Source organism: Callithrix jacchus, chromosome 1, assembly GCF_049354715.1.
Source record: "Callithrix jacchus isolate 240 chromosome 1, calJac240_pri, whole genome shotgun sequence".
NCBI classification, from domain to species: Eukaryota; Metazoa; Chordata; class Mammalia; order Primates; family Cebidae; genus Callithrix; species Callithrix jacchus.
The window spans coordinates 125,967,917-125,993,245 of NC_133502.1; the positions used below are offsets into that span (position 1 = coordinate 125,967,917).

At 37.0% G+C, this 25,329-nt stretch overlaps 1 protein-coding gene across 10 annotated transcripts in view; it reads left to right on the forward strand.

Annotated features, from left to right (window-relative positions):
- Positions 1-25,299, forward strand: part of DENND4C (DENN domain containing 4C) — a 229,387-nt gene extending 204,088 nt beyond the window's left edge. For 9 of the 10 annotated variants that reach the window (XM_054256518.2, XM_054256520.2, XM_054256524.2 and 6 more), the window contains 10 exons: positions 2,984-3,161; positions 4,379-4,488; positions 4,793-4,968; positions 9,321-9,503; positions 10,310-10,505; positions 12,297-12,542; positions 14,308-14,425; positions 18,358-18,508; positions 21,171-21,235; positions 21,451-25,299. In XM_054256518.2, coding sequence (XP_054112493.2) covers positions 2,984-3,161; positions 4,379-4,488; positions 4,793-4,968; positions 9,321-9,503; positions 10,310-10,505; positions 12,297-12,542; positions 14,308-14,425; positions 18,358-18,508; positions 21,171-21,235; positions 21,451-21,587 — 1,560 coding nt within the window. In that variant the 3' untranslated portion in view covers positions 21,588-25,299. Of the gene's footprint in view, positions 1-2,983; positions 3,162-4,378; positions 4,489-4,792; positions 4,969-7,176; positions 9,192-9,320; positions 9,504-10,309; positions 10,506-12,296; positions 12,543-14,307; positions 14,426-18,357; positions 18,509-21,170; positions 21,236-21,450 lie in introns of those variants that run through there. The other variant, XM_054256532.2, reaches the window with a different exon arrangement.
- Positions 25,300-25,329: the final 30 nt, after the last annotated feature.

The following is a 25,329-nucleotide window of genomic DNA, read 5'->3' on the forward strand; positions in this document are numbered from 1 at the left end:
TATAATTCCATAGACTAGTCTAATCTAAAACATTGTGTTTTTTTTTTGAAACTTCTAATGATTAGCGTTTGAAATTAATAAAAATGCCATGTTACATTTGTGTAGTATTCACTTTTAAAATAATTTTTACCTATGTAATCTCCTTAATACATGTGAAGTCAAGCTGCAGCTTAATCCATAGATTTCATACCACATGATAAACATAATTGTCTCTAAAAAGCATTATGAATAGAGCAGTTAATCATTAGATCTTTCTATGAAAATGAAAGCGGGGAGATTTTGCTTGTTTTACAGAAAAAAATGAAAATGTCACCTTGTATGCAAAGAATTGTATAATATTTAAATACTTAAGTAGAAAAGGCAGATATCTATATGTTGCTGTCATTTTTTAACAGTATGTCCTAGGTACTGTTATAAGCTATATGTCTATTTTATATATGAATATATACAAACATGGTATTTAATTTTCATAGCAACTCCATGAGGGTGGTACTATGGTTATCCTGATTTTGTAGATGATATATGAAATTCAGAGAGGCTAATTAGCTTCCCAAGATGACATAACTAGGGAATGATGGAACTATGATTTGAAGTCAGGGAGATTGGCTCTAGAGTCCAGGCTCTTAGTTTAGAAGCAATATCTCAAGAGAAGATACCAAAGAGCAATATATGAAAAGAGGTTCATGTTAGGGGCTATCCAGGAAAAAAAAGCAAAGCAGGTGATATCTAAGTTGGGATTTGAAGGATACATTTGACATTTGGAGTTAAAGCTGTAAGAGGATTGTCAGAAGAGTATATCTGAAAGAATACTGTGAAATGGCATGAAAGCTTAAAATATCATGCACTTTCAAGATAATCAATTGCAGACTGTATAAAGGTCTAAATCAGAATTAGAGACATAGGAAAAGAAATTAGACAAATAAGACTTTTATACCATTTGAAGGAAAACTTTATAGGCAAAATAATAATTGAATTAAAATTATAGTATTGAGCATTATAAATTAACTATTTTTATTTAAAGAGCTTATCAAGTCAGTCAAGAGAAGACAAAATAAAATAGCTTCCAAAGTGTCTTAACCTGGCATTATGAGGAAAAAAAAAAGTATATCATTTTATTTTCTTTTTACTTTATTTTTTGAGATGGGGCTTGCTCTTTTACTGAGGCTGGAGTACAGTGGCACAGACATGGCTTACTGTAGCCTTGATCTCCTGGGTTCAAGCAGTCCTCCTGCCTCAGCCTCCTGATTGCTCTACCATGCCTTCTAATTTTTTATTTTTTGTAGAGATAGGGTCTTGCTATGTTGCCCAGGCTGGTCTTGAACTCCTGGGCTCAAGTGTTCCTAGGTCTCCCAAAGTGCTGATATTACAGCCATGAGCCACTGCACCCAGCCTTCATTTCAGCCTTCATTTTATTTTTGAAATTTTATCGAAGTTGGATATGAGGACTCATGCCTCTAATTCCAGCACTTTTGGTGGTTGAGGTGGGCAGATTGCTTGAGCCCAGGAGTTTGAGAGTAACCTCGGCAACATGGGGAAACCCTCTCTATACTAAAAAATACAAAAATTAACTGGGCATGGTGGCATTCACCTCTAGTCCCTCTGGAAGATGAGGTGGGAGGATAGCTTGAGCCCAGGAGGCAGAGGTTGCAGTGATACAAGGTCACACCACTGCACTCCAGCCTGGGTGACAGAGACCCTATCTCCCCTTCCTGCTCCCTAAAAAATTATCTGTTAAAAACAAAAATACATCCCACAGGGTTATTTGAACTTGGAATATATAACACTGTAAATTCTGAGTCACCATAGATCTGATCTTGTCTTTTCATTGTTGTAGTAGCCCTGGCACCAGTAAGCAATGCCTGGCAAAAGACAACTAGGATATACTTAATAAATATTTACAAATGAAGGAATGAATAAAAAGCCTATAAAATGTTTATAACTCATCCAGAGTTTAAGGAAATAATTAGAGGTTTATATAAAAATAGAGGAATTTACCAATGTAATTTATATAATATTTGAAACATTTTGAATGTTTAAGCAACAGGGGAGTTAGTAAATATGTAATAGTGTATCAGTAAAACAGATGAGTTCACAGGGGTTTAAATAATTAGAAGAAAATTTAATGACACTAGAATAGTTATATAAGAAGTACAAGTTAAAAACAATATTCTAATTTGTAAAGATTTATTATATGATTTTATATGTATATTTTAAATGACTAGAAGACTATATATCAAGATTTTGATTTTATTCTCTATTGGTATCATAAGCGTTTTTTATTCCTTGTTTTACTTAACTATTTAATTTTTTAAAATCATTTAACATGATTTTTATAACAAGGAAGACAAATATTTTATTTTTAAAGCAGAAAACCTGATTATTGAAATGTTTTTCCATCAACAATCACTTATGTAGTTAAGAACTACAGTGTTTGAAACTTTATTCATATTTTGTGCCTCTAATATTGATATTTGTTATTCTGAACATTCATATTCCTAGCAGAAATGATCACAACAGCCTTATTTGAAACAACTCATATTATCCATATTTTCAGATTATATAATTAAAATTTAGAGAAGTTTAGTAATTTCTGTAAGGTTACATACCTAATAAATAGTGGTGAAGAAAGTCACAATCTGGCTGTCTGACTTGGAAGCCCCTACTCTGCTTGTACTAGGATCCTTGATTCCATTGGAGACAGTGAGCTCCCTAGAATACTGTTATTTTATACAATTGAATATTGAGAGACACCCAGACCTCCCCCATGCCCCTGAGGCACGACATGATCTTTCTTAAAGTATTGTTGCTTATGGCTTGAATGTCTTAGAGTGTAGAAGGGAAGTTCCAATTCATGGTTTTGAAAAATGGGGGGATGATGATTTGTTTAAGAATTATAGAGTTTTCTGAAAAGGGTAGAGTGAGTATGTTCCCATTGGAGAAGGTATTATATATGTATGTGGAATTTTATTTTTTTCAATTAAAGGAAGAAACTAGTAGAGACTACAGCTTCCCAGCTGGCCTTGAAGACCATATTTTGGGGGAGAATGTGTCGCCTAACACAAGTATCTCAGGGTTGGTCCCCAGTGAACTTACTCAGAGCAACACAAGCCTTGGCAGTAGCAGCAGTAGTGGAGATGTAGGAAAGCTGCATTATCCAACAGGTATGGGGAAGGATTTTCCTTTCTTCATTTGCTTCATAATAGTCTTTGCTTTTTTTTTTTTTTAATTATTATTTTTATTTAAAAAAAATTTTTTTTTTTTCAAGAGACAGGATTTTGTCATGTTGCCTAGGCTGGTCTCGAACTCCTGGGCTCAAGCAGACTGCCTGCCTCAACCTCCCAAGGTGCTGGGATTACAGGTGTGAACCACAGCACCTGGCCTGTCTTTGCTTATTTTAATTTAGATGCCTATAACTTTCTTGCTCCCCAACAATCTCCATTTGTTGAGATGACTGAGTCATTTTTAATACTAGCTGCCTTACCAACTATTCTGATCTTACATGATTTATAACTACTGTGATCACCTACTGCCTTTGTTTTTGGTTGTATATATTTGTGAGCTATATCATTAGTTCTCAAACTTTGGCATGCATCAGAATAATCTGGGGAAATTGTTTTAAAATATATGCAAATGTCCAAGCCTTACACTAAAACTTCTAAAACTGAATTTGTGAGGTGGGGCCTTGGGATGTGTATTTTTTAAGCAGCTCTCTGGGTGAATCAGACATATACCAGAGTTTGAGAATCCCTAGGCTGTGTCATTGAAGTTTCTTACTCCATATTACTTTTTAAAATTGTAATTCTTTTCTTTTTCTTTGACTTTTTATCATAAAAATTTCAAATGTCTAGGCCAGGCATGGTGGCTCACACCTGTAATTCTGGCACTTTGGAAGGCCGAGGCGCATAGATTGCCTGAGCTCAGGAGTTCGAGACCAACCTGGGCAACACAGTGAAACCCTGTCACTACTAAAATACAAAAAAAAATTGGCCAGCCATGGCAGCATGCACCTGTAATCCCAGCTACTTGGGAGGCTGAGGCAGGAGAATCGCTTGAACCTAGGAGGCAGAAGTTGCAGTGAGTCGAGATCATGCCATTGTACTCCAGCCTGGGTGACAGAGCAAGACTCCATCTCAAAAAAAAAAAAAATTCAAATGTCCTGAAAGTTGAAAGAATTATATAATGAACAATCATGTATTTTCCAACTAGATTTAATTAACTATTGTTAACTTTATCTCTATGTATGCATACATTTTTATATTGAGCCAATTAAAAAACATTTCAGACTTTATGGTATGTCTCCCGTAAATACTTTGGCATACATTTTTAAAAAATAAGGTCATTCCTTACATAAGGTTTTATGATGTGTATTCCTTTGTAGGTGAAGTTCCATTTCCAAGAGGTATGAAAGGACAAGAGTTTGAAAAATCAGATCATGGTTCTTCTCAAAATACCAGCATGTCTAGCATCTATCAGAATTGTGCAATGGAGGTAAAAGTTCTATATTCAGTTCATGATAAAGTAGCTGTAAGCATATTTTTATTTCAGATTGGCATTTAACAGGATTCTATGATACCCTTGGGGACAGTATATATAATAAAGTAAGTCATTTTGCTGAATTTGCTTGTTGTCCTATGTAAAATAATGAACTGGTAGTTCACCTGTGAAATAATAGAACTGTTAATAATTCCAAATTTGATCAATGGAATAAATAAAATCCCATTATCTCAAGAGAATGCCTGTTAAGATTAATTTTAATTAGAGGTTCTCAGTGTCTGCGATTTTATGTTTTTAGGTTTTGATGTCCAGTTGTTCACAGTGTACAGCTTGTGAAGCTTTAGTCTACGATGAAGAAATCATGGCTGGATGGACAGCAGATGATTCAAATTTGAATACAACTTGTCCATTCTGTAAAAGCAACTTCTTGCCTCTTCTCAATATAGAATTCAAAGATTTGAGAGGTTCTGCAAGGTTAGTATTATTATAAAAGCTCCCTCAAGAAATAAGCACCCCCAAAAGACATGAGTTCTGGGAGAAGAGTGAAATATTCGTGGTATGCCCCAGGTCTGCCTTCCTGTCTATCCTTCACCTTCAGTATTTGAGTACGAATACTAGTAATGTGGTAGTCTACTTTTCCATTTTATTTAAAATAGGATTATCAGCCAGGTGCCATGGCTCATGCCTGTAATCACAACATTTTGGGAGGCCCAGGTGGGAGGATTTCTTGAGGTCAGGAGTTTAAGACCAGCCTGGGCAACATGGCAAGACTCTGTCTCTACAAAAAAAATTTTGTTCAATTGGCTGGGCATGGGAGTGTGCAGCTACTAGAAAGGCTGAGACAGGAGGATTGCATGAACCCGGGAGTTTGAAACTGCTTTGAATATGTATTTTAAAAGAAGCAAAGGGGGAAGAAAAAGCTTCAACTCTTCTCTTGTCACTTGCACTTCCTGGTAGTGTTCAGTGCAGTTAAATGACCAAATTCTAGGCAACAGAAAGGAGACTAGCTGATCTATAATCACACATTCAATAATTGAGAGTTTGGTAACACTATGCTGACCTAAGGGAGTATACTTAATATTCTGTTCATTTTATGGAACAAATTGAACTTTTTATTATTTTCTGTCTTTAGCTGCTTTAAAACAATACATTGCTGGGTACAGGAGCTCACACCTGTAATCGTAGCACTTTGGGAGGCCAAGGCAAGGAGATTGTCAGAGCTCAGGAGTTTGAGACCAGCCTGGGCAACATGGTGAAACCCTGTCTCTACTAAAATACAAAAAAATTAACCAGGTGTGGTGGCATGCGCCTGTAGTCCCAGCCACTCAGGAGGTTGAGGCAGGAGAATTACTTGAACCTGGGAGGCGGAGGTTGCAGTGAGCTGAGATTGCGCCACTGCACTCCAGCCTGGGTGACAGAGCGAGATTCTGTCTCAAAAAAAAAAAAAAAAAATTTAGGCTGGGTGCGATGGCGCATGCCTGTAATCCCAGTACTTTGAGAGGCCAAGGCAGGTGGATCACTTGATGTCAGGAGTTCAAGATCAGCCTGCGCATCATGGCAAATCCCCATTTCTATAAAAAATACAAAAAAAGGTTAGCCAGACATGGCGGCACATGCCTGTAGTCCCAGGTACTCAGGAGACTGAGGCAAGAGAATGGTTTGAACCCAGGAGGTGGAGGTTGCAGTGAACTGAGATCATGCCACTGCACTCTAGCCTGGGCTACAGAGTGAGACTCCATCTCAAAAACAAACAAACAAAAACATTTAATTGTAGAGGTGTTTCTTCTGTTTTTCTTTTAGCTTCAGGCATGAAGCTAAGTCAAATCATACTCTTTAATTCCTGACACACTAACATCTTTGGCCTGTGCAGGGGCCTTCTTGTTTTTATTCTCCTTTCCCCATTCCCACCCTCATTCCCTTATTCTACAAAGACACTGACTGCTAAGTGTGATATATATCTCAATTTATTTCTTTTTAGTACTCAGTTTAAAATCTGAGTTACTATATTTATATCCGGTTTATGCCTGTTTTCCTATAGTAATTTAATATATCTTTGTAGTTATCCATTATTCTAGTGTTAGATACTTCAATTGCTTTCAGTCTATTACTACAGACGTCACTGTGGTAATGCAGTGCACTGCAAAATACATATGCCCTTTTGGACTTGTGAAGTAGTTTCTCTCAGAAATAAATAATCCTTGGAGTGAGATCATTTTCATACATGATTTTAGTAAACACAAAATATTGCTTCCCAGATGGCTACACTCCCACAAGAAGTAGTACTCAAGAATTCTCTCTTTTTTTTTTTTTTTTTTTTGAGACGGAGTCTTACTCTGTTGCCAGGCTAGAGTGCAGTGGTGTGATTTCAGCTCAGTGCAACCTCCGCCGCCTGGGTTCAAGCAATTCTCCTGCCTCAGCCTCCCAAGTAGCTGGGACTGACTACAGGCATGTGCTACCACGCCCAGCTAATTTTTGTATTTGTAGTAGGGATGGGGTTTCACCATGTTGGCCAGGATGGTCTCGATCTCTTGACCTCATGATCTGCCTGCCTCGGCCTCCCAGAAATTCTCATTTCTATATGGCCTTACCAGCATTTGGTATTATCACTTTTTAAATTTTGACAGTTTGAATTTGTCTCTATACTAACAAATTTGAGTGTCTCTTAATTATTTGTTATTCTAGAAATTTTTCTTTGGAGCCAGTTTCACTCGTGTTGCCCAGGCTGGAGTGTAATGGCGCAATCTCGGCTTACTGCAACCTCTGCCTCCTGGGTTGAAGTGATTCTCCTGACTCAGCCTTCCGAGTAGGTGGGATTACAGGCGTCCTCCTCCACGCCCAGCTAATTTTTATCTTTTTAGTAGAGACAGGGTTTCGCCATGTTAGCCAGGCTGGTTTTGAACTCCTGACCTCAGGTGATCCCCCCCATACCTTGGCCTCCCAAAGTGCTGAGATTACAGGCTTTAGCCACTGCACCTAGCCTAGTCTAGCATTTTCTGCGAATTGCCTCCTTATATTCATTGCCTATTTTTCTATTGTTTCTTTTTCCTGTTGATTTGACTTGAATATTGATACTAATTTTTTGAAGAGAAAGCATTAATTTTGATGTCATTATCCATTAATTTTTTACCTTGCAATTTGTACTTTTAGAATCTTGCTTTAAAAGTTGTTCCCTATACTAGGACGTGAAAGTTTTCTCCTTGAACGTTTTTGCTTATATTTTACTTTTGATATTTAGGTCTTTAATATATCTGGATTTTACTTTTCATATACGATGGTAGAGATCCAGCTTTTATTTTTCCTCCATATAAAAATCCAGTTATCCCAATATTATCTGCTAAGTAACTGATCCTTTTCTCACTGATACGTAGTATCACCTTTATCATATTTCAGTTTCCATGTATACCTCACTTGGTTCTGCATTTTCTTGCTGTTCTTCTTAATGCCATATTGTTTTTGTCACTTGGTCTTTGTGTTACATCTGGTTAGTAGGGTGAGTTCCCGCTCTAGGATTTTATTGTTATTATATTTTGTGTGCTTACTTTTTCCTATGAATTCTTAGATTGTTTGAGGTCTTCAAAAACACTACACTCACACAGACATATGCACAACTAGACTTTTCCTTGAGATTACATTAGATTTCTAGATTAACTTGGGGAAAATGGACTTTTCTAATATTGTCTTATCTATGAGCCTGGTATATCTCTGTATTTTTTTTTCAGATCTTCTTTCATGTCCTTTAACACAGCTTTTAATTATTCTCCATAAGTCCTATCCTTTTTTGTTGAGTTAATTGTGTTTTTAAGCTATTTTGACAAGCATTTTATTTTATATTTTTCAAATTGGGTATAAAGGAGCATTATTAAGTCTGTCCCCTGAATATGTTGTTATAGAAAATTTCAAGCTTACAACAAAGTTTAAAGGTTTTTTCAATGAACACCCAAATATCTCTACCCCACGTCTTTCAATTTCTGCTTTACTATGCTTAGTTTATCACCTGTCTGTCTCTCCACCAATCTGTCTTAAATTTTTACTCATTTGAAGGTAAGATAGAGATATTAATATATTTCTTCCCCAAAGACTTTGGTATACATATCATTAACTAGAGCTCATTATTTATTGACATATTTCTTTCTTTTGAGATAAATTGTTATACAACAAAATGTACAAATCTTAAACATTCCATTTGAAGTATAAATGCATGCATTTGTGCAAAAATTAAACCCTTAGAAAACATTACCATTACCTCAGAAAATTATTGAATGTTCCTCACAAGGCCCTTCCCTCCCCGAGTCCCCACCCAAAAAGTGAAGGAGAGAGATAAGATGGAAATAAAGCAATGAACAGAGAAGAAATGACTAGAAACAAGATGGAGATTTATAAGTGATAAAAAGGGGCATTATAAACAATTATAGATTAACATATCTTAAAATGTTGCTGCAGCAGCTCTTCTTTATTTTTTTTAAAACTCAGGAAATGAATAAAATATTTTGCTTCCCCTCTTCCTTCCTAGTTTTCTTTAGTGGTTCTCAAAAATGGAAAGATCTTTTATTGGACTACTTCCAACCTTTTATTTGAAAAGTTTACCATAGGAGGGGAAGATAAGATAACAGGAATATGAGAGAGAGAGAGGAAAAAAAAGAGAGAGAGAGAGAGAGAGAGAGAGAGTGTGTGTGTGTGTATGTGTTTGAAATGGGCAGCATTTTCCTTCTGGAATATATATAATTTTATTAATGATTCCTTTATCAATAAAATGATTCTAAATATGATAGATTTTAGAAGACTAGACGATTTTTAAAGGCTCTTTTCCCCTGCTTTTCCATGTGTAGCTTTTTCCTGAAACCAAGTACCTCTGGTGATAGTTTACAAAGTGGAAGCATTCCATTGGCAAATGAATCCTTGGAGCACAAACCTGTATCCAGTTTAGCAGAACCTGACTTGATCAACTTTATGGATTTCCCAAAACATAACCAGACTATAACTGAAGAAATAGGCTCTGCAGTTGAACCAAGGTACCAAAAAGTACAGAGACTTCTTTATATAAGAAATGGGGTACCCTTGTAAAAATTCTGTCTCTAAAGACAACCTGACTCATGTGGGCATACGTTCTAGCATTTAAAAGTACATCCTAACTTTTTATTACCACGTAGTGTTTAAAGAGCTAATGAATGAATCTGATGATAAACCATTTTTGAACTAAGTTTAATATTTTATAGTAGTCTTTTGGAAAATGAACTTCTCAACAGTAAAATATTTCCATTTAATGTAGTCATTGCCAATTTTCAGAGGAGAAATATTATTTTCTGTGAAATGTACACTTGAGCCTTAACTACTAATTGAATCGAACATTTATTGAGACTCTATTGTGTGCTAAATATTATGCTAAGCTCTAAAAATAAAAAAGTAAATATGATTGGGACTCTCTCCTTAGGTGGATCACAGCCCAGTAGAGATTAAATAATTGTCAGTGTCTTTACATACTTATTTGCATGTAGCATACTTATAGGTAATTTTGTTTAATAAAGACAAAATAATATTTGAGTAAAGCAACTGAATGGGTACTTGTCTTTTTAAAGTAATAACCTGTATATCTACAATATGTCATCTTCCCACTCCTCACCAGAACTATCTGCTCCATCCTGTTTTTCTGACCAGTTTTACAAAACTGCCTAAAGAAAATGCAGTTCTTACAAGGTGGTACTGAATTCTTCTTAGATATATTTAGTAGACTCGTGGTCCATTGCAGAAAATACTCTAGCTCTACAGATTTAGACTGTTTTTCAACATGAACATGGCATTTCTTCTACATTTTTTTAAGTGATGAAATAAAGAGAGCCAATGGAGATGTCCAAACTATGAAAATTTCATCAGTGCCTAATAGTTTATCAAAGCGAAATGTATCTTTGACTCGAAGTCACAGTGTTGGAGGCCCCTTGCAGAATATTGACTTTACCCAGCGACCATTTCATGGCATTTCAACAGTCAGTCTTCCAAACAGTCTGCAGGAAGTTGTGGTATGTAACAACATTGTAATTTTACTGCATACACATCTAAGTATATAGTAGAATATTATAAACTCTTTGTAGTAGATTTTTCTAAATTACATGAAAAGTGATAGATTAGGATTTTTCCATAAACAAATAGCTTTTTATTGTGGGGAATTTTGAATATGCACAAAAATAAACAAAATGAGTCCCTTGACCCATCATCTAGCTTGGATAATTTTCAGTGTATAGCCATTCTTCTTTTATGTATACTCTCATTCGGTTCTCTTTTTTTTTGAGATTATTTTGAAGCAAATTTCAAACATCGTAATTCTGTTAGTAAATATTTCAGTATTTGTACCTAAATGATGAGGACTTTAGAAAAATATAACCACACTGCTTCTATCATACAAAAAAACTCCCAAATAATATTATCAAGTTATTTAGTCAGTTCAGATTTCTGATTGTCTCAAAAATGTCAAATGCATACGTGTGTGGGTTGTAGCTTGAGGAATCAGGATCAAATAAAGTCCATTTATTACAGTTGGTTGGTATGGTTTTTAGTCTTTTTGAATCTGTAGATTCCTTTTTCCCTTTGCAATTTATTTGTTGATAAAACTGGTTAGAGTATAGTTTCCCGTAATCCAGATTTTGCTGATTGCAGTGATAAAAGTGGAATTTGTATCCAGAACGTTGATCAGATTTGGGGGTTTTGTTTTATTGTTCATTTGCTTGTTCATTTTTATGACAGTTTCATCAGTGGTGGTATGTTCCTCGCAGCAGGAGACACAAACATTAGTAGCTATTAATGTCTTAATAACTAGATAAAATAATTTATTAGGAGCTATAATATGATAATAGTCTAATTCTGTCATTTCTTCTTTATAGTAAGGAATACATTATAAACAGAAACTTCCCCTGCTTCAGCCTCCCTAGTAACTGGAAGTACAGGCACATACCACCGTGCCTTAAACATTTATCTTTAAATCTATTGCTGTTTTTATCCTTGTTGATGCTTATATTATTCTCTTTGGTCAGCTAGAAGCCTCTACAAGTTAGCTCATTAGTCCTTTTGATACAACTCTAGTAGCTTTTTTGCAATTTTTAAAAAAGCTTTTTTGCTTTCTTATATAACAAGGTTTCATGCTTATGTTACATACATTCTTACCCAGACCTAGAAACCATGGGTCAATTTAGAGCGAAATGATTTTGGAGACCACAGTGTAGGCATGAGGGGGACTCACTGTTAATGAGAGAGTTTTAAACATTTTATCCTGATTATAATATGCATAACTCCAAAAGTCTAGGTTAGGTTATTTTCATTTCTTATTTCATTTGAATTTTTGAATTGAATTTTTAAAATGCGATTTCTTTAATTCCTTCAGTTTTTGTTGCAATCAGTTGTAAAAGTGAGTTAAGTCAACAAAAAATGTTAATACGAAAGATTGGCCCATCAGTTTAGAGTTGTAGGAGTAAGATAATGTCACATAGTTTTTACACACATATTACTATAAATCATCTGAAATGCAAATATTTCTTATAAAAATTGAAAAAAAGCCTAATACATTCAGGCCATTGCTCTCAATGTGATAGAGAATATGTTTTAAAGAGTCTGTTGATTAATTTTCTTTTGTAATGATTTAACTTAACAGTATTTAAGTATTTTCTTTTTTAGGTTATTCATTAGGGTATTCTGCATGTAGCAATGGTCCTGAAATAACTGATTTAAAAAGAATAGAGAGGCATAATCTCATTAAGAAGTACTCTTGAGCATACAGATTTAAACAGATAATATTAATTTCTTTTTGTATTTTTTTGAAGGATCCTTTAGGAAAAAGGCCCAATCCTCCCCCTGTTTCTGTGCCCTACTTGAGTCCTCTAGTGCTTCGTAAAGAACTTGAGTCTTTGCTAGAAAATGAAGGTGATCAGGTGATTCATACATCTTCTTTCATCAATCAACATCCAATCATTTTCTGGAACCTCGTTTGGTATTTCAGACGTTTGGACCTTCCTAGTAACTTGCCAGGACTTATCCTCACATCTGAACATTGTAATGAAGGTGTACAGGTAGGGTGCCAACTTTTATACTTACATTACATTAGTATTGGGTAGGATGAGACTTAACTTTAAGCTTCTGAAAGTGTACAACAACAACAGTAGCTTAACAAGACAAGTTTCTTTCTTTCTCACTTAAAAGTTTGGATAAGCAGTCCTGGAATTGTAAAGTGTTCGGAGCCTAAAATCTGTCTATATTCTTGCTTAGCTATGCTTAACCCTCATTTCCAAGTTGTGCTTCTGGTCCAGATGGCTGATTCCCTCCAAACTATCACATCCACTTTTTATCCAGCAGTTAGGAGAAAAAGGGATGGAGGGGAGAGTATGTCTTCTTTCTTAAGGGACAGCTCCTGGAGTTGTAGATAATATTTCCACATATATTTTCTTGGCCTGAACTCAGTTATTAGGTCATATCTATCTACAAGGGTAGCTAGAAAAGGTAGCTTTTATTCTTTTTTTTCTACTTCTTCTTCTTGCCCAGGCTGGAGTGCAATGGTGCGATCTTGGCTCACTGCAACCTCCTTTTCCCGGGTTCAAGTGATTCTCCTGTCTCAGCCTTCCAAGTAGCTGGGATTATAGGCACCTACAACCACACCTGGCTAATTTTTGTATTTTTAGTAGAGACAGCGTTTCACTATGTTGACCAGGCTGATCTTGAACTCCTGACCTCAGGTGATCCACCCGCCTCAGCCTCTCAAATTGCTGGGATTATAGGTGTGAGCCACTGCGCCGGGCTGGTAGCTGTTATTCTTAACTGTTCTATTCCCAGCTGCAATTCTCAAAGCAATTTAAAAATTCAAATGAAATAATATGGGTACTTATTTGAAAGGACTCATATTATCCATATTTTTGAGATGTTATAATTAAAAGTTAGAATAATTCAGTAATTTCTGTAAGGTGACATACCTAATAGGTGATGGAGAGGAGAGCCAAAGTCACAGTCTGGCTGTTTGATTTATAAGCCCCTATTCTACTTATTCTGGGATCCTGATTCCATTAGAGACAGTGAGTTCCTAGAATGCTTTATTTTATAGTTTTTTTTGTTTATTTGTTTTATGAGACGGAATCCCACTGTCACCCAGGCTGGCGTACAGTGGCGTGATCTTAGCTCACTGCAATCTCCACTTCCCAGGTTCAAGCAATTCTCCTGCCTCAGCCTCCTGAGTAGTTGAGATTACAGGCATCCACCACTGCGCCTGGCTAATTTTTGTATTTTTGGTAGATATGGAGTTTCACCATGTTGGCCAGGCTGGTCTCAAACTCTTGACCTCAGGTGATCCACCTGCCTTGGCCTCCCAAAGTACTGGGATTACAGGTGTGAGCTACTGCGCCCGGCCTATTTTATAGTGTTGAATATTGATGGACAGTCACACCCCAAACATATACCTGGTATAAAATAAATTCTTTCCTTGAAGTACTATAAACTCTAGTTTGACTCATTTATTTTAAGTAATAGTAGACAAAACAAAATTATTTGGTAAGGTAGTAGAAACTCGCACTTTGACCTTAAAATTTGCTGTAATGGTGATTAATCTTTCTATAACTGTTGTGCCAGTTAGCAAATTGTCTCTCATTCTTTAAAAGTTACACCAAGAAACCTTTACTTCAAAAAATAATAACATTTGTAATTAGACATTAATAAAAATTAAAATTTTGTCTGTGAATTTTAGGTCTAGAATTTTAAGAGGACTCAATCTGTATATATAACCAAGCTTCACTAGATTCACTGGTAATTGTTATTCTTGGGATACTAATATTTTCTTTCGATCTCTTTTAGCTTCCTCTGTCATCTCTGTCCCAGGATAGCAAACTTGTATATATTCAGCTGTTATGGGATAATATCAACCTTCACCAGGAACCAAGAGAACCTCTGTATGTCTCTTGGAGGAATTTTAGTAAGTAAAATAGAATTAAAGACATAACAGCCGGGAGTGGAAACACCATCACTTTGGGAGGCCTAGATGGGTGGGTCACTTGAGGCCAGGAGTTGGAGACCAGCCTGGCCAACATGGGGAAACTCTGTCTCTACTAAAAATACAAAACTTAGCCAGGTGTGGTAGCGGGCACCTGTAGTCCCAGCTACTCTGGAGGCTGAGGCACGAGAATCGCTTGAACCCGGGCAGCGGAGGTTGTAGTGAGCCGAGGTCACGCTACTGCACTCCAGCCTGGATATCAGAGCAAGACTGTGTCTCAAACAAAACAAAACAAAGAATTAAAGACATAAAATACTCAAAACGGAAACAACTGAAATATGCATCCATAGATGACTGGATAAGCAAGTTGTGGTACAGTCCATCCATGTTGTAGGATATTGTTCCATGATAAAGAACGGGCTGCTGGGGGAATAAAAGGGACAGAATTAAGCTAAATTTCCCTAGAGTTAAATAGAGAAAAGCAAATTATTTTCCTTTATGTAAAGATTTTTGGCCGGGCGCAGTGGCTCAACCCTGTAATCCCAGCACTTTGGGAGGCCGAGGCGGGTGGATCATGAGGTCAACAGATGGAGACCATCCTGGTCAAAATGGTGAAACCCCGTCTCTACTAAAGATACAAAAAATTAGCTGGGCATGGTGGCGCGTGCCTGTAATCCCAGCTACTCAGGAGGCTGAGGCAGGAGAATTGCCTGAACCCAGGAGGTGGAGGTTGCAGTGAGCCAAGATCGCGCCATTGCACTCCAGCCTGAGTAACAAGAGTGAAACTCTGTCTCAAAAAAAAAAATTTTTTTTAATTAATTCAAAATGATTTGCAATTGTAAAAAAAAAAGTACACACGAAAATGAAAAAGTGATTTGCTATTGTACTGACCTGTTTTTAACTGTGACAGGTCTCAATTGAGTTGAGTAATTTTTTGGTGATTTTTTTTTTTTTATCAAGTAAGAGTTTGGTTGGGTATTTTGAGAGTAAATTCTATGTAGCAGAAGAGTAATTTAGATGTATTGGTATAAGATCCTAAGTTCAGTTGTATTGATGGATACTGACTGGTTTTAAAGGTTCTGGCTTCATTTTTAATCTTTTATATTTAGAATATATTTTTACAAAGGGTTTAAAGGGTTATTATTCATGTATTCAGAAGCTTTATGAGTCAATAAGAAAAATACAAACAATTCAGTAGATAAATGAGCAAATAATATTAATATAGATAATTCATGGGAAAAACATTAAGTGGCTTTCAAACTGTGTTAGTTTGCTAGGGCTTCCATAATAAAATACTATAAACTGGGTGGCTTTAACAACAGGAATATATTTTTTCACAGTTCTCTGGAGGCTGGAAATGTAAAATCTAGAAAGGGATCAGCAGGTTTGGTTTCTTCTAGGCCTCTCTCTGGCTTGTGGATGGCTGGCTACCTTCTTGCTGTATGCCCACGTAACCTTTTCTCTCTGTGTTTGCATGCATGCACATGCACACATCCCTGGTGTCTCCTTTTCTTATAAAGACACCAGCCATATTAGATTAGGTCCCCACTCTTAATGTCCTCATGTAATCTTAATTATTTCTTTAAAGGCCTCATCTCCAAATAGAGTCACATTTCCAATTAGGGCCTCAACATATGAATTTGGGGGTGACACAATTCAGTCTGTAATATAAACATATTTTAAAAGTTCAGTCATATTAGTATGAAGTGAAATATAACTTTATATTTAAAAAAGGGAAAATAGAGGCCTGGTGTGGTGGCTAATGCCTGTAATCCCAGCACTTTGGGAGGCCAAGACAGGTGGATCACTTGAGGTCAGGAGTTCAAGACCAGCTTAGCCAATATGGTGAAACCCTGTGTCTACTAAAAATATTTTTTAAAAAATTAGCCATGCATGGCAGTGCATGCTTGTAATCCTAGCTACTTGGGAGGCTGAGGCAGGGGAATCACTTGAACTCAGAAAGCAGAGGTTGCAGTGAGCCAAGATCGCACCATTGCACTCCAGCCTGGGCATTGCAGCAAGATTCCATCTCAAAAAAAAAAAGGAAAATGTGGCTGGGTGTGATAGCTTACACCTGTAATCCCAGCACTTGAGTCCAGGAATTCTATGCAGCAGTGAGCTATGATTCCGCCACTGTACCCTAGCCTGGAGACTCTGTCTCAAAAAAAAAACAAAACCTCTTAATAGTTTCAGAATTTCTTTCTTTTTTTTTTTTTTTTTTTTGAGACAGAGTTTTGCTTCTGTTGTCCAGGCTAGAGTGCACTGGTGCAATCTCGGCTTACTGCAACCTCTGCCACCCGGGTTCAAGAGATTCTTCTGCCTTAGCCTCCCTAGTAGCTGGGATTACAGGCATGTGCCACCACACCCAGCTAATTTTGTATTTTTAGTAGAGATGGGATTTCTCCATGTTGGTCAGGCTGGTCTTAAACTCCCAACCTCAGGTGATCTGTCCACCTCAGCCTCCCAAAGTGTTGGGATTACAAGCATGAGCCACTCCACCCGGCCAAATTACTTTTCTTCTAATTAGCACTAGACTCTACTATGTAATAGAAAGTGACAGAAGCTTAAATGGGTGAAGATTATTCTCTCATATAAAGTTATTAGACTAAGTGAATCAGGCTAGGTCTTTTGGAGGCCAAGGTGGAGGATAACTTGGGAACAGGAGTTTGAGACCAGTCTGGGCATAGTGGGATATCATCTCTACAAAAAATAAAAATAAATTAGCTAGGTGTGGTGGCATGCACCTGTAGTGTCAGCTACTTGAGGCTGAGGCTGGAGGATTGCTTGAGCCCAGGAGGTCAAGGCTGCAGTGAGCTATGATTGCACCACACTGGACTCCAGCCTGGCTGACAGAGTGAAACACTGTCTAGAAAGAAGTTATGAATTACATCATGTTGTACACCATAAGTAAATACAGTTTTTATTTAAAACTGTATTTTTCAGTTAAAAATAAGGCCAGACATGTTGGCTTATGCTTATAATTCCAGTGATTTTGGAAGGAGGACTGCTTGAGGCCAGGAGTTTGAGACTAGCCTGGACAATATAATAAGACCCTTTCTCTACAAAAATAAAATAAATTAGCTGACTATGGTGGTGCATGCCTGTAGTCCTAGCTATTTGAGGCTGAGTGGGGAGGATTGCTTTAGCCCAGGAGTTAAAGGTTATAATGATCAGCCACTGTGCTCCAACCTGGGCAACAGAATGAGATCCTGTCTCTAAAAAATAAATAAGTAAATACATTTTTACAAAGGAAAGAAGTTATATACTAGACAGTTTAGTACTGCTAGGCAACTCCTCTGTCATCAGGGACCCAGGTTCCTTCTGTTATATCTGCTTTACTGTCAGTAAAGACTGCTTCATGGTCACAGGATGGCTGCTGGAGTACAATCTATCACATCTCAGCCTTAGGCAGTAAGCCACCATATATTGGAAGAGAAAGGCAGAATGACAGGTCTGTCTGTGTGAAGGAAGCAGGAAAAATATTTGTAGTTGGGCACATTGCCACAGAATTTTACTAGTGGCGGGGAGGTGATATTGCATAAGCAAAGAGAAAATGCCACAACTCTGCAAAAAAAAAAAAAAACTTTTAAAATAATTGGGACCAGGCATGATGGCTCACACCCATAATCCCAGCACTTTGGGAGGCAGGTTGCTTGAGCCTAGGCGTTTGAGACCAAACTGGGCAACATTATGAGACCTTATCTCTACAAAAAATACAAAAATTATTTGGGCATAGTGGCATACACCTGTAGTCCCATCTATTTGGGAGCTTGGGAGGTGAAGGTGGCAGTGAGCCATGAACAAGCCACTGCACTCCAGCCTGGGGGACAGAGTGAGACCTTGTCTCAAAAAAAAAAGACAATGATAAAAACAGTAATAATAATTGAAAAAACTTACTGTGTTCTTACTGTTAGATTCTGAAAAGAAATCATCTCTCCTGTCAGAGGAACAACAAGAAACAAGCACTTTAGTAGAAACCATCAGGCAGAGTATTCAGCATAATAACGTTCTTAAACCCATCAACCTGCTTTCACAACAGATGAAGCCAGGCATGAAAAGGCAAAGGTAAATAATCCAGTATTTTTTGCTTGCTACCACTTAATAATTTCATGTTTTAAAAAATTATCTTACGTTAAAAAATATCTCCAGTTGTAAAAGAAATACTCATTGCAAAACATCTGTTTTAAAAAGTGCTACGCAAGGCTGGGCACGGTGACTCAAGCCTGTAATCCCAGCACTTTGGGAGGCTGAGACGGGTGGATCACGAGGTCAAGAGATCGAGACCATCCTGGTCAACATGGTGAAACCCCGTCTCTACTAAAATACAAAAAATTAGCTGGGCATGGTGGCACATGCCTGTAATCCCAGCTACTCAGGAGGCTGAGGCAGGAGAATTGCCTGAACCCAGGAGGCGGAGGTTGCGGTGAGCCGAGATCGAGCCATTGCACTCCAGCCTGGGTAACAAGAGCGAAACTCTCTCTCAAAAAAAAAAAAAGTGCTACACAAATATATGAATTCCTACTTGAACACAAACACTTAATAAAAGTGTCTGGGGACTCAGCACGGTGGCTCACGCCTGTAATTCCAGCACTTTGGGTGGCCAAAGCAGAAGGATTGCTTGAGTTGAGGAGTTTGAGACTGTATGAGCAACATAGCAAGACCCCATCTCTACAAAAAATAATTTGATGGGTGCGGTGCCTGTGACCTCAGCTACTGGCGAGGGTTATACAGGAGGATTCCTTGAGCCCAGGAGATCAAAGTTACAGTAAGCTGTGATAACTGCATTGCACTGCACTGCCACATGGGCAACAGAGCAAAACCCTGTCTCAAAAAAAAAAGTGGGTAATAGATTACATTTTAAGAAGATAATACATTGATCTAAAATGTATTCTGTTTTGGAAACATTATTGCTGTTTGCTGGAAACCTATAAATGTATTAAAATATATGTACTACTTATTCAGGGCCTGTGATACCCACACATCTTTTCTTTTCACATATTCTCATACGAGAACGTGGGAATAGGAATAGAAACAATTTGGGAAAGGGAATGAACTACAAAGGATATGGAGTTGTGCTCCTGTCCCTATTGTCTGTTAATATGCTTGGATTAGTACTCATCCTCTCCTCAGCATAAGTGAATTTTGCAATAGAAGCTTCAGAAAAGTATGCGTAATCGCTTATATCAAACATTACTAATGTTTCCACAGTGCCCTTCAAGTTTTTTAGGTCATGGCATCTTTGAAGATAATCTCAGAAGTGACAGGGCAAGAATTGATAATGAAAATGGATGGATCCATTTTGACTCTCAGTAGTTTAGGTAGAGATGACCTTCTTCACAATCTGTAATGAGTAGCTTGCTTCAAGCATCTGTAGTTTAATGTACTATTAGAAATGTCATATTATGGCTTCTGAATTTTTTTTAAAGAGACGGGGTCTCGCTTTGTTGCCCAGGCTGGAGTGCAGTGGCTATTCACAGCCACGATCCCACTACTGATTGGCAGGGGAGTTTTGACCTGCTCCATTTCCAGCCTGGGCCGGTTCACCCCTCCTTAGGCAACCTGGTCACCATATTGATGGTGGGAGGTCACCATATTGATGCCCAACTTAGTGCAGACACCCAATTGGCATAGCGCACTATATAGCCCAGAACTCCTGGGCTCAAGCGATCCTCCCACCTCAGCCTCTTGAGTAGCCGGGACTACAGGCAAGCTTCTAAAGAAAGTGATGGGACTGGGCACGGTGGCTCACACCTATAATCCCAGCACTTTAGGAGGCCGAGGCAGGTGGATCACGTGGGGTTGGGAGTTTGAGGCCAGCCTGACCAACGTGGAGAAACCCTATCTCTACTAAAAATACAAAATTAGCTGGGCATGGTGGCGCATGCCTGTAATCCCAGCTACTCAGGAGGCTGAGACAGGAGAACTGCTTGAACCCAGGAGGCGGCGGTTGCAGTGAGCCGAGATCGCCCCAATACACTCCAGCCTGGGCAACAAAAGCGAAACACTGTCTGGGAAAAAAAAAAAAAAAAAGAAAGTGATATGAAGTGTCACTAGAATCAGCATTATATTTACCTTCTATTTTTTTTATGTACATACAGTGCATTTCTTGTTTTCTTTTTTTTATGTACATACAGTGCATCCCTCATCTTTAACGACTGAGTCGTGAAGCTCACTTTTAGTGTTTGATCTGTGACATTTTAACACGCACAAATCAGATAAACATGAACTGTCCTTTGCTATTGGGTTAAATAATAAAGAGCCCACACCACCTTTTTGTTTGTGTCTAAGGGTTTTAGACCCCTAACTTACTTGGAAATTAATCTGTTAACTTTGTCAAGTGACAAAAGATGAGAGAAGACTCTGCTTTTGTAAATTTTAATTAGACATTAGAATTAAAAGTTATGTATTACATTGTTAAAATATAATAAAGTTAAGCCATTTTTGTTTCTAGTATGAAGCTTTATGCCCATTCACTATTTTTTAACTTTAATTTGGAATAGAAACTTGCAGGAAGTTACTAAAATAGTACAGAATTCAGTGTAGCCTTCACTCAGCTTCCTCCAAATGTGATACCTCATATAACTGTAACGTAGTTTTAAAACCAGGACATTGTCATAGGTATACTGCTAACTAGACAACAGAACTTAATCTGTCTTCACCATTTTTAAAAATGCATCTATTTTTATGCTATTTGCCTATTAACTAGTAAAACATATTTGTTTTACAGGAGTTTATACAGAGAAATCCTCTTCTTATCATTAGTGTCTCTAGGAAGAGAGAATATTGATATTGGTAAGTTGGTTAATGAAAGATTACTAAAGGAAGTTTTAAATTTTATTTTCTAAAATAATTTTAAAAATTGTAGCTGGTATGTATAAAAGATTTAAAGATTGCTGCTTCTAAATATGTAGTTCAAATATGTATAATTTGACTCAATACCAACTTGAAATGAATGGCTATTTGCTTTCTTAATAAGTAACAATTTCATTTTTGAAAATTTCTTTCAGAGGCCTTTGACAATGAATATGGAATTGCATACAACAGTCTGTCTTTGGAGATTCTTGACAAGTTACAGAAAATTGATGTTCCACCAAGTGCCAGTGTGGAGTGGTGCAGGAAGTGTTTTGGAGCGCCTCTCATTTAAATATTCACTAGAATTTTGACATACAAGGCTTAGGGATTATATTTAATCTGGAAACATTCAAAGTTTTTTTCCAAATCCTAATATGAAAACAGAAATGAAGTAACTCTTGGGGATAACATATAATGAATTATGATTCATATTGCATCATCTTAAAATATGAAATGCCATTTAAATGTCCCAGGCAGGCCTTGTTGACATTGAAGATTTTCAACTCCTGGACTGTTTTTCTGCCTCTGTGGAAAACTACTTTAGGATTCCTCAGTGTTTGTAGTAGTTTGATAGAAATAGTGAGGAACCATATTCATTCTAGGCATTGTTTATATTTGAAGTTACTGAGTTTGGGGAATGGCAAATTAAATTTGCCTAACCCCCAAAACAAATGAAATGTCTCAATTATAAGAGTAACATGGCTGGGCATGGTGGCCTAGGCCTGTAATCCCAGTACTTTGGATCACTTGAGGCCAGGAATTCAAGACCAGCCTGAGCAACATGGTGAAAGCCTGTCTCTACTAAAAATACAGAAATTAGCTAGACATGGTGGCGCCCCACCTGTAGTCCCAGTTACTTGGGAGGCTGAGGCAGGAGAATCACTTGAACCCGGGAGGCAGAGGCTACAGTGAGCAGAGATCACGTCACTGCACTCCAGTTTGGGTGACAGAGTGAGACTGTCTCAAAAAAAGAGAGCAACACATTTGTGTGTGTGTATATGTGTAGGGCTGTGTAGGTTATATGTATATACAGCCATATTCTAAGTATTTATTAAAATAGATTGCATGTTGCAATACAATTTTCTGAAGGGGGTCTCATTTTGATGAGAGCTGACTTCTGTGACTTTATTAGGTTGGTGCAAAAGTAATAGAGGTTTTTGCCACTATTAATGGCAAAAATTGCAATTACTTTTGCACCAACATAATACACTTTTCATATTATATATTATCTTGCTTAATGAATTTTATCTTGACTATCCAGTTACTTCCATCCTCTTCCCAATATTTAAATTTGTAATACCTTTTTAAAACGGGATCAAATCAATCAATCATCAGATAGTTAAAATGAAAATAAATCAGCTGCCTAATAATTCACAAAATTAATTAGAACATGCTTAAAATGCTACAGTGTACGTCACTGAACATAAATTCTTTGTTCAGGCACATACATTGTTGGTATTGATTTTTAAAACCTGTGGGATAAACTTGCACTGCACACAGAAGTTTTATTCTTGTATAATATTTAGATTTGTATGCTTGTGAGTAAAAATGTGCATTTGTAAATACTGTTTTTTAGTTTGAATCAATTAAGTCTTAAAATTTTAAATTAAGCTTGTTAGCAGTAGGTTTAAGAAAATCATGATCTCATATGCCGCACTTTGACATTTATCATGGCTTTTGTTAAAACTATCTCTTAGAAACAGTAAGTTTGCCTTAACTCTCTGCATGATTTTAAAAGCCAGTGGTTTTGTGTGTTTACAGTAATTATGTAGATGACTAAATCAGTTGACATGGTAAAATTACTTCCATATGGTACAGTAACAGCATAACTCCCTTCTACCTAATGTAACCATTTACAAATTATTGTACCAGACTTTGAACATTTCAGGGTTAATCTGACCTATGCAGAATTTTAGTGTGAATTTATTGTGAAAATGCTAAATAACTTTTCAGAAATTATGTACAATTTTCATTACCTTCATAATGGATCTTTTGCACTGCCTCAGAGTATATATTTTTGCAACTTAAGACTTGGTACTAGTTGTAATACTTAACACTTAGTGACCCAATAGAAAGTTTGGAATTACTTTGCATATAGAAATTGAGGTTGAATAAATTAAGTTTGCTGTGTTTTGTTACATTAGGCCTCCTGAGATCTGTAATCTTTAGAATTCCAACATTTTGTTTCCATTTCTTCACTGTAGTCTTTGTAACTTGAACTAATTTTGACTTACCAAAGCACTTCCCATTTAAAAAAATCTGTAAGATATATTTACATGTTTAAGAATATATGGATCGATCAAATTGTAATAACTTTATTAATAACTTTAGCAATCATACCTTGAAAACCTTAGCCTGCTGCGGCCATTTAGATATTGGGACTGATTTCTTGTTATAAATTCTTAAAGGCTTTTTCCAGTGCCCACCACAGAGAGGGCACCACTAAAAATTTACAGGAAAAAAACATTACTATGGAAAGATTTAGAAATGCCCAGAATGACTTGTAGCACTGTATGCAACTTTAATCCTGATTACTTCTTTCAAAGCAATGTTTCAAATTAGTCCAGATTACTTAGTGGTACCTTATATTGGTTTGGGGATTGATAGCAATTTTTTTTCTTCAAACTAATGATATTGTGTAAGGTTGATCACAACCTGCTAATGACCTCAGAATGATTTGCATGTGTCTTTGGAGAACTTACTACTTGCGCACACCTGTAGTAATCTCAACACTTTGGGATGCCAAGGCAGGCAGATCACTTGAGCCCAGGAGTTCAAGAGTAGCCTGGGCAACACAGCAGAACTCTACAAAAAGTAGCCAGGTGTGACAGTGCATACCTCCTATAGTCCCAGGCTTAGGTGGGACAATCACTTGAACCGAGGTCAAGGCTACAATGAGCCAAGCCACTGCTCTCCAGCCTAGGCAGAGTGAAACCTGTCTCAAAGCAAAAAAGAAGTCTAAGGAAAACCTTAAAGAATATCCTTATTTTGTGGCTGCACTCAATTTTCAGAAAGGGTGGTTCTCATGTTTTGTACATCATCATACCAAACTTTGGATCATACACCTGACTCATCTTGTGGCTTTTAACTTCCTCTCTGGTTTTATCAGTCCTTTTAACTTTGGGTAAAGTGCTAAATCTCTCCCCTTTACTTTTTGAGAGGGAGTCTTGCCGTCTCCCAGGTGGGAGTGCAGTAGCATAATCTCAGCTTACTGCAACCTGTTTCCCCAGTTCAAATGATTCTCCTGCCTCAGCCTTCCAAGTAGCTGGGATTACAGACACCCACCACACCTGGCTTTTTATTTCAGCAGACACGGTTTCACCATCTTGGCTGAATTGACATCAGGCAATCCACCTGCCTCAGCCTCTTCTTTGCCTTTTAAGTTCTGCATTCTGTATTAATCACCAGCTAAGAGTCTTTTCATGTTATATAGCTTTTTAACACCATGTAGTAAGAGGAATGGAGTTAAGAATCTTAGTAGGCATCCAGGGACTGAGGCCACCATTACTGTCCTCACACCTGGGAGCTTTAAAAAAAAAAAACAGTCCCCTAGGTGACTCACATCTACATTTCGAACTTTACTTTGTAAACCTATTACAGCAGTTCTAACAAATAAAAAGCTTGCATTACTTCAACCTTAAAGCCTAATGATCCTTCTTGTAAAGATTTTGATATTGTCAGAATAGTCAGCATAAAAATTATTAGAAAAAAATATATACTTCACTTATTCTTCACTGATGCAAGAGTTTTCTTATAATCAGTCAGTTCCTTTTCAGTGTGAAACAGCGTTAACAATTCACTGGAGTTGAAAAGCTTTGTTAAAGCAAATTTGCACTGGTTTAAAAAACTGTTTTAAGATGGTATCCACTAAAACCATGCCTTAAAAGTTACTTTTTCTTAAAAAAAAAAAAAGACATGTTCATCTTCACAAGGGCAATTTTCATGTGTTAAATTGTGCATAGTGTTTTAAAGAGCTATATTTCTCTAAATAAACCATATAAAAAGACTAATAGTCCTCATTATTTTCCCCAAGT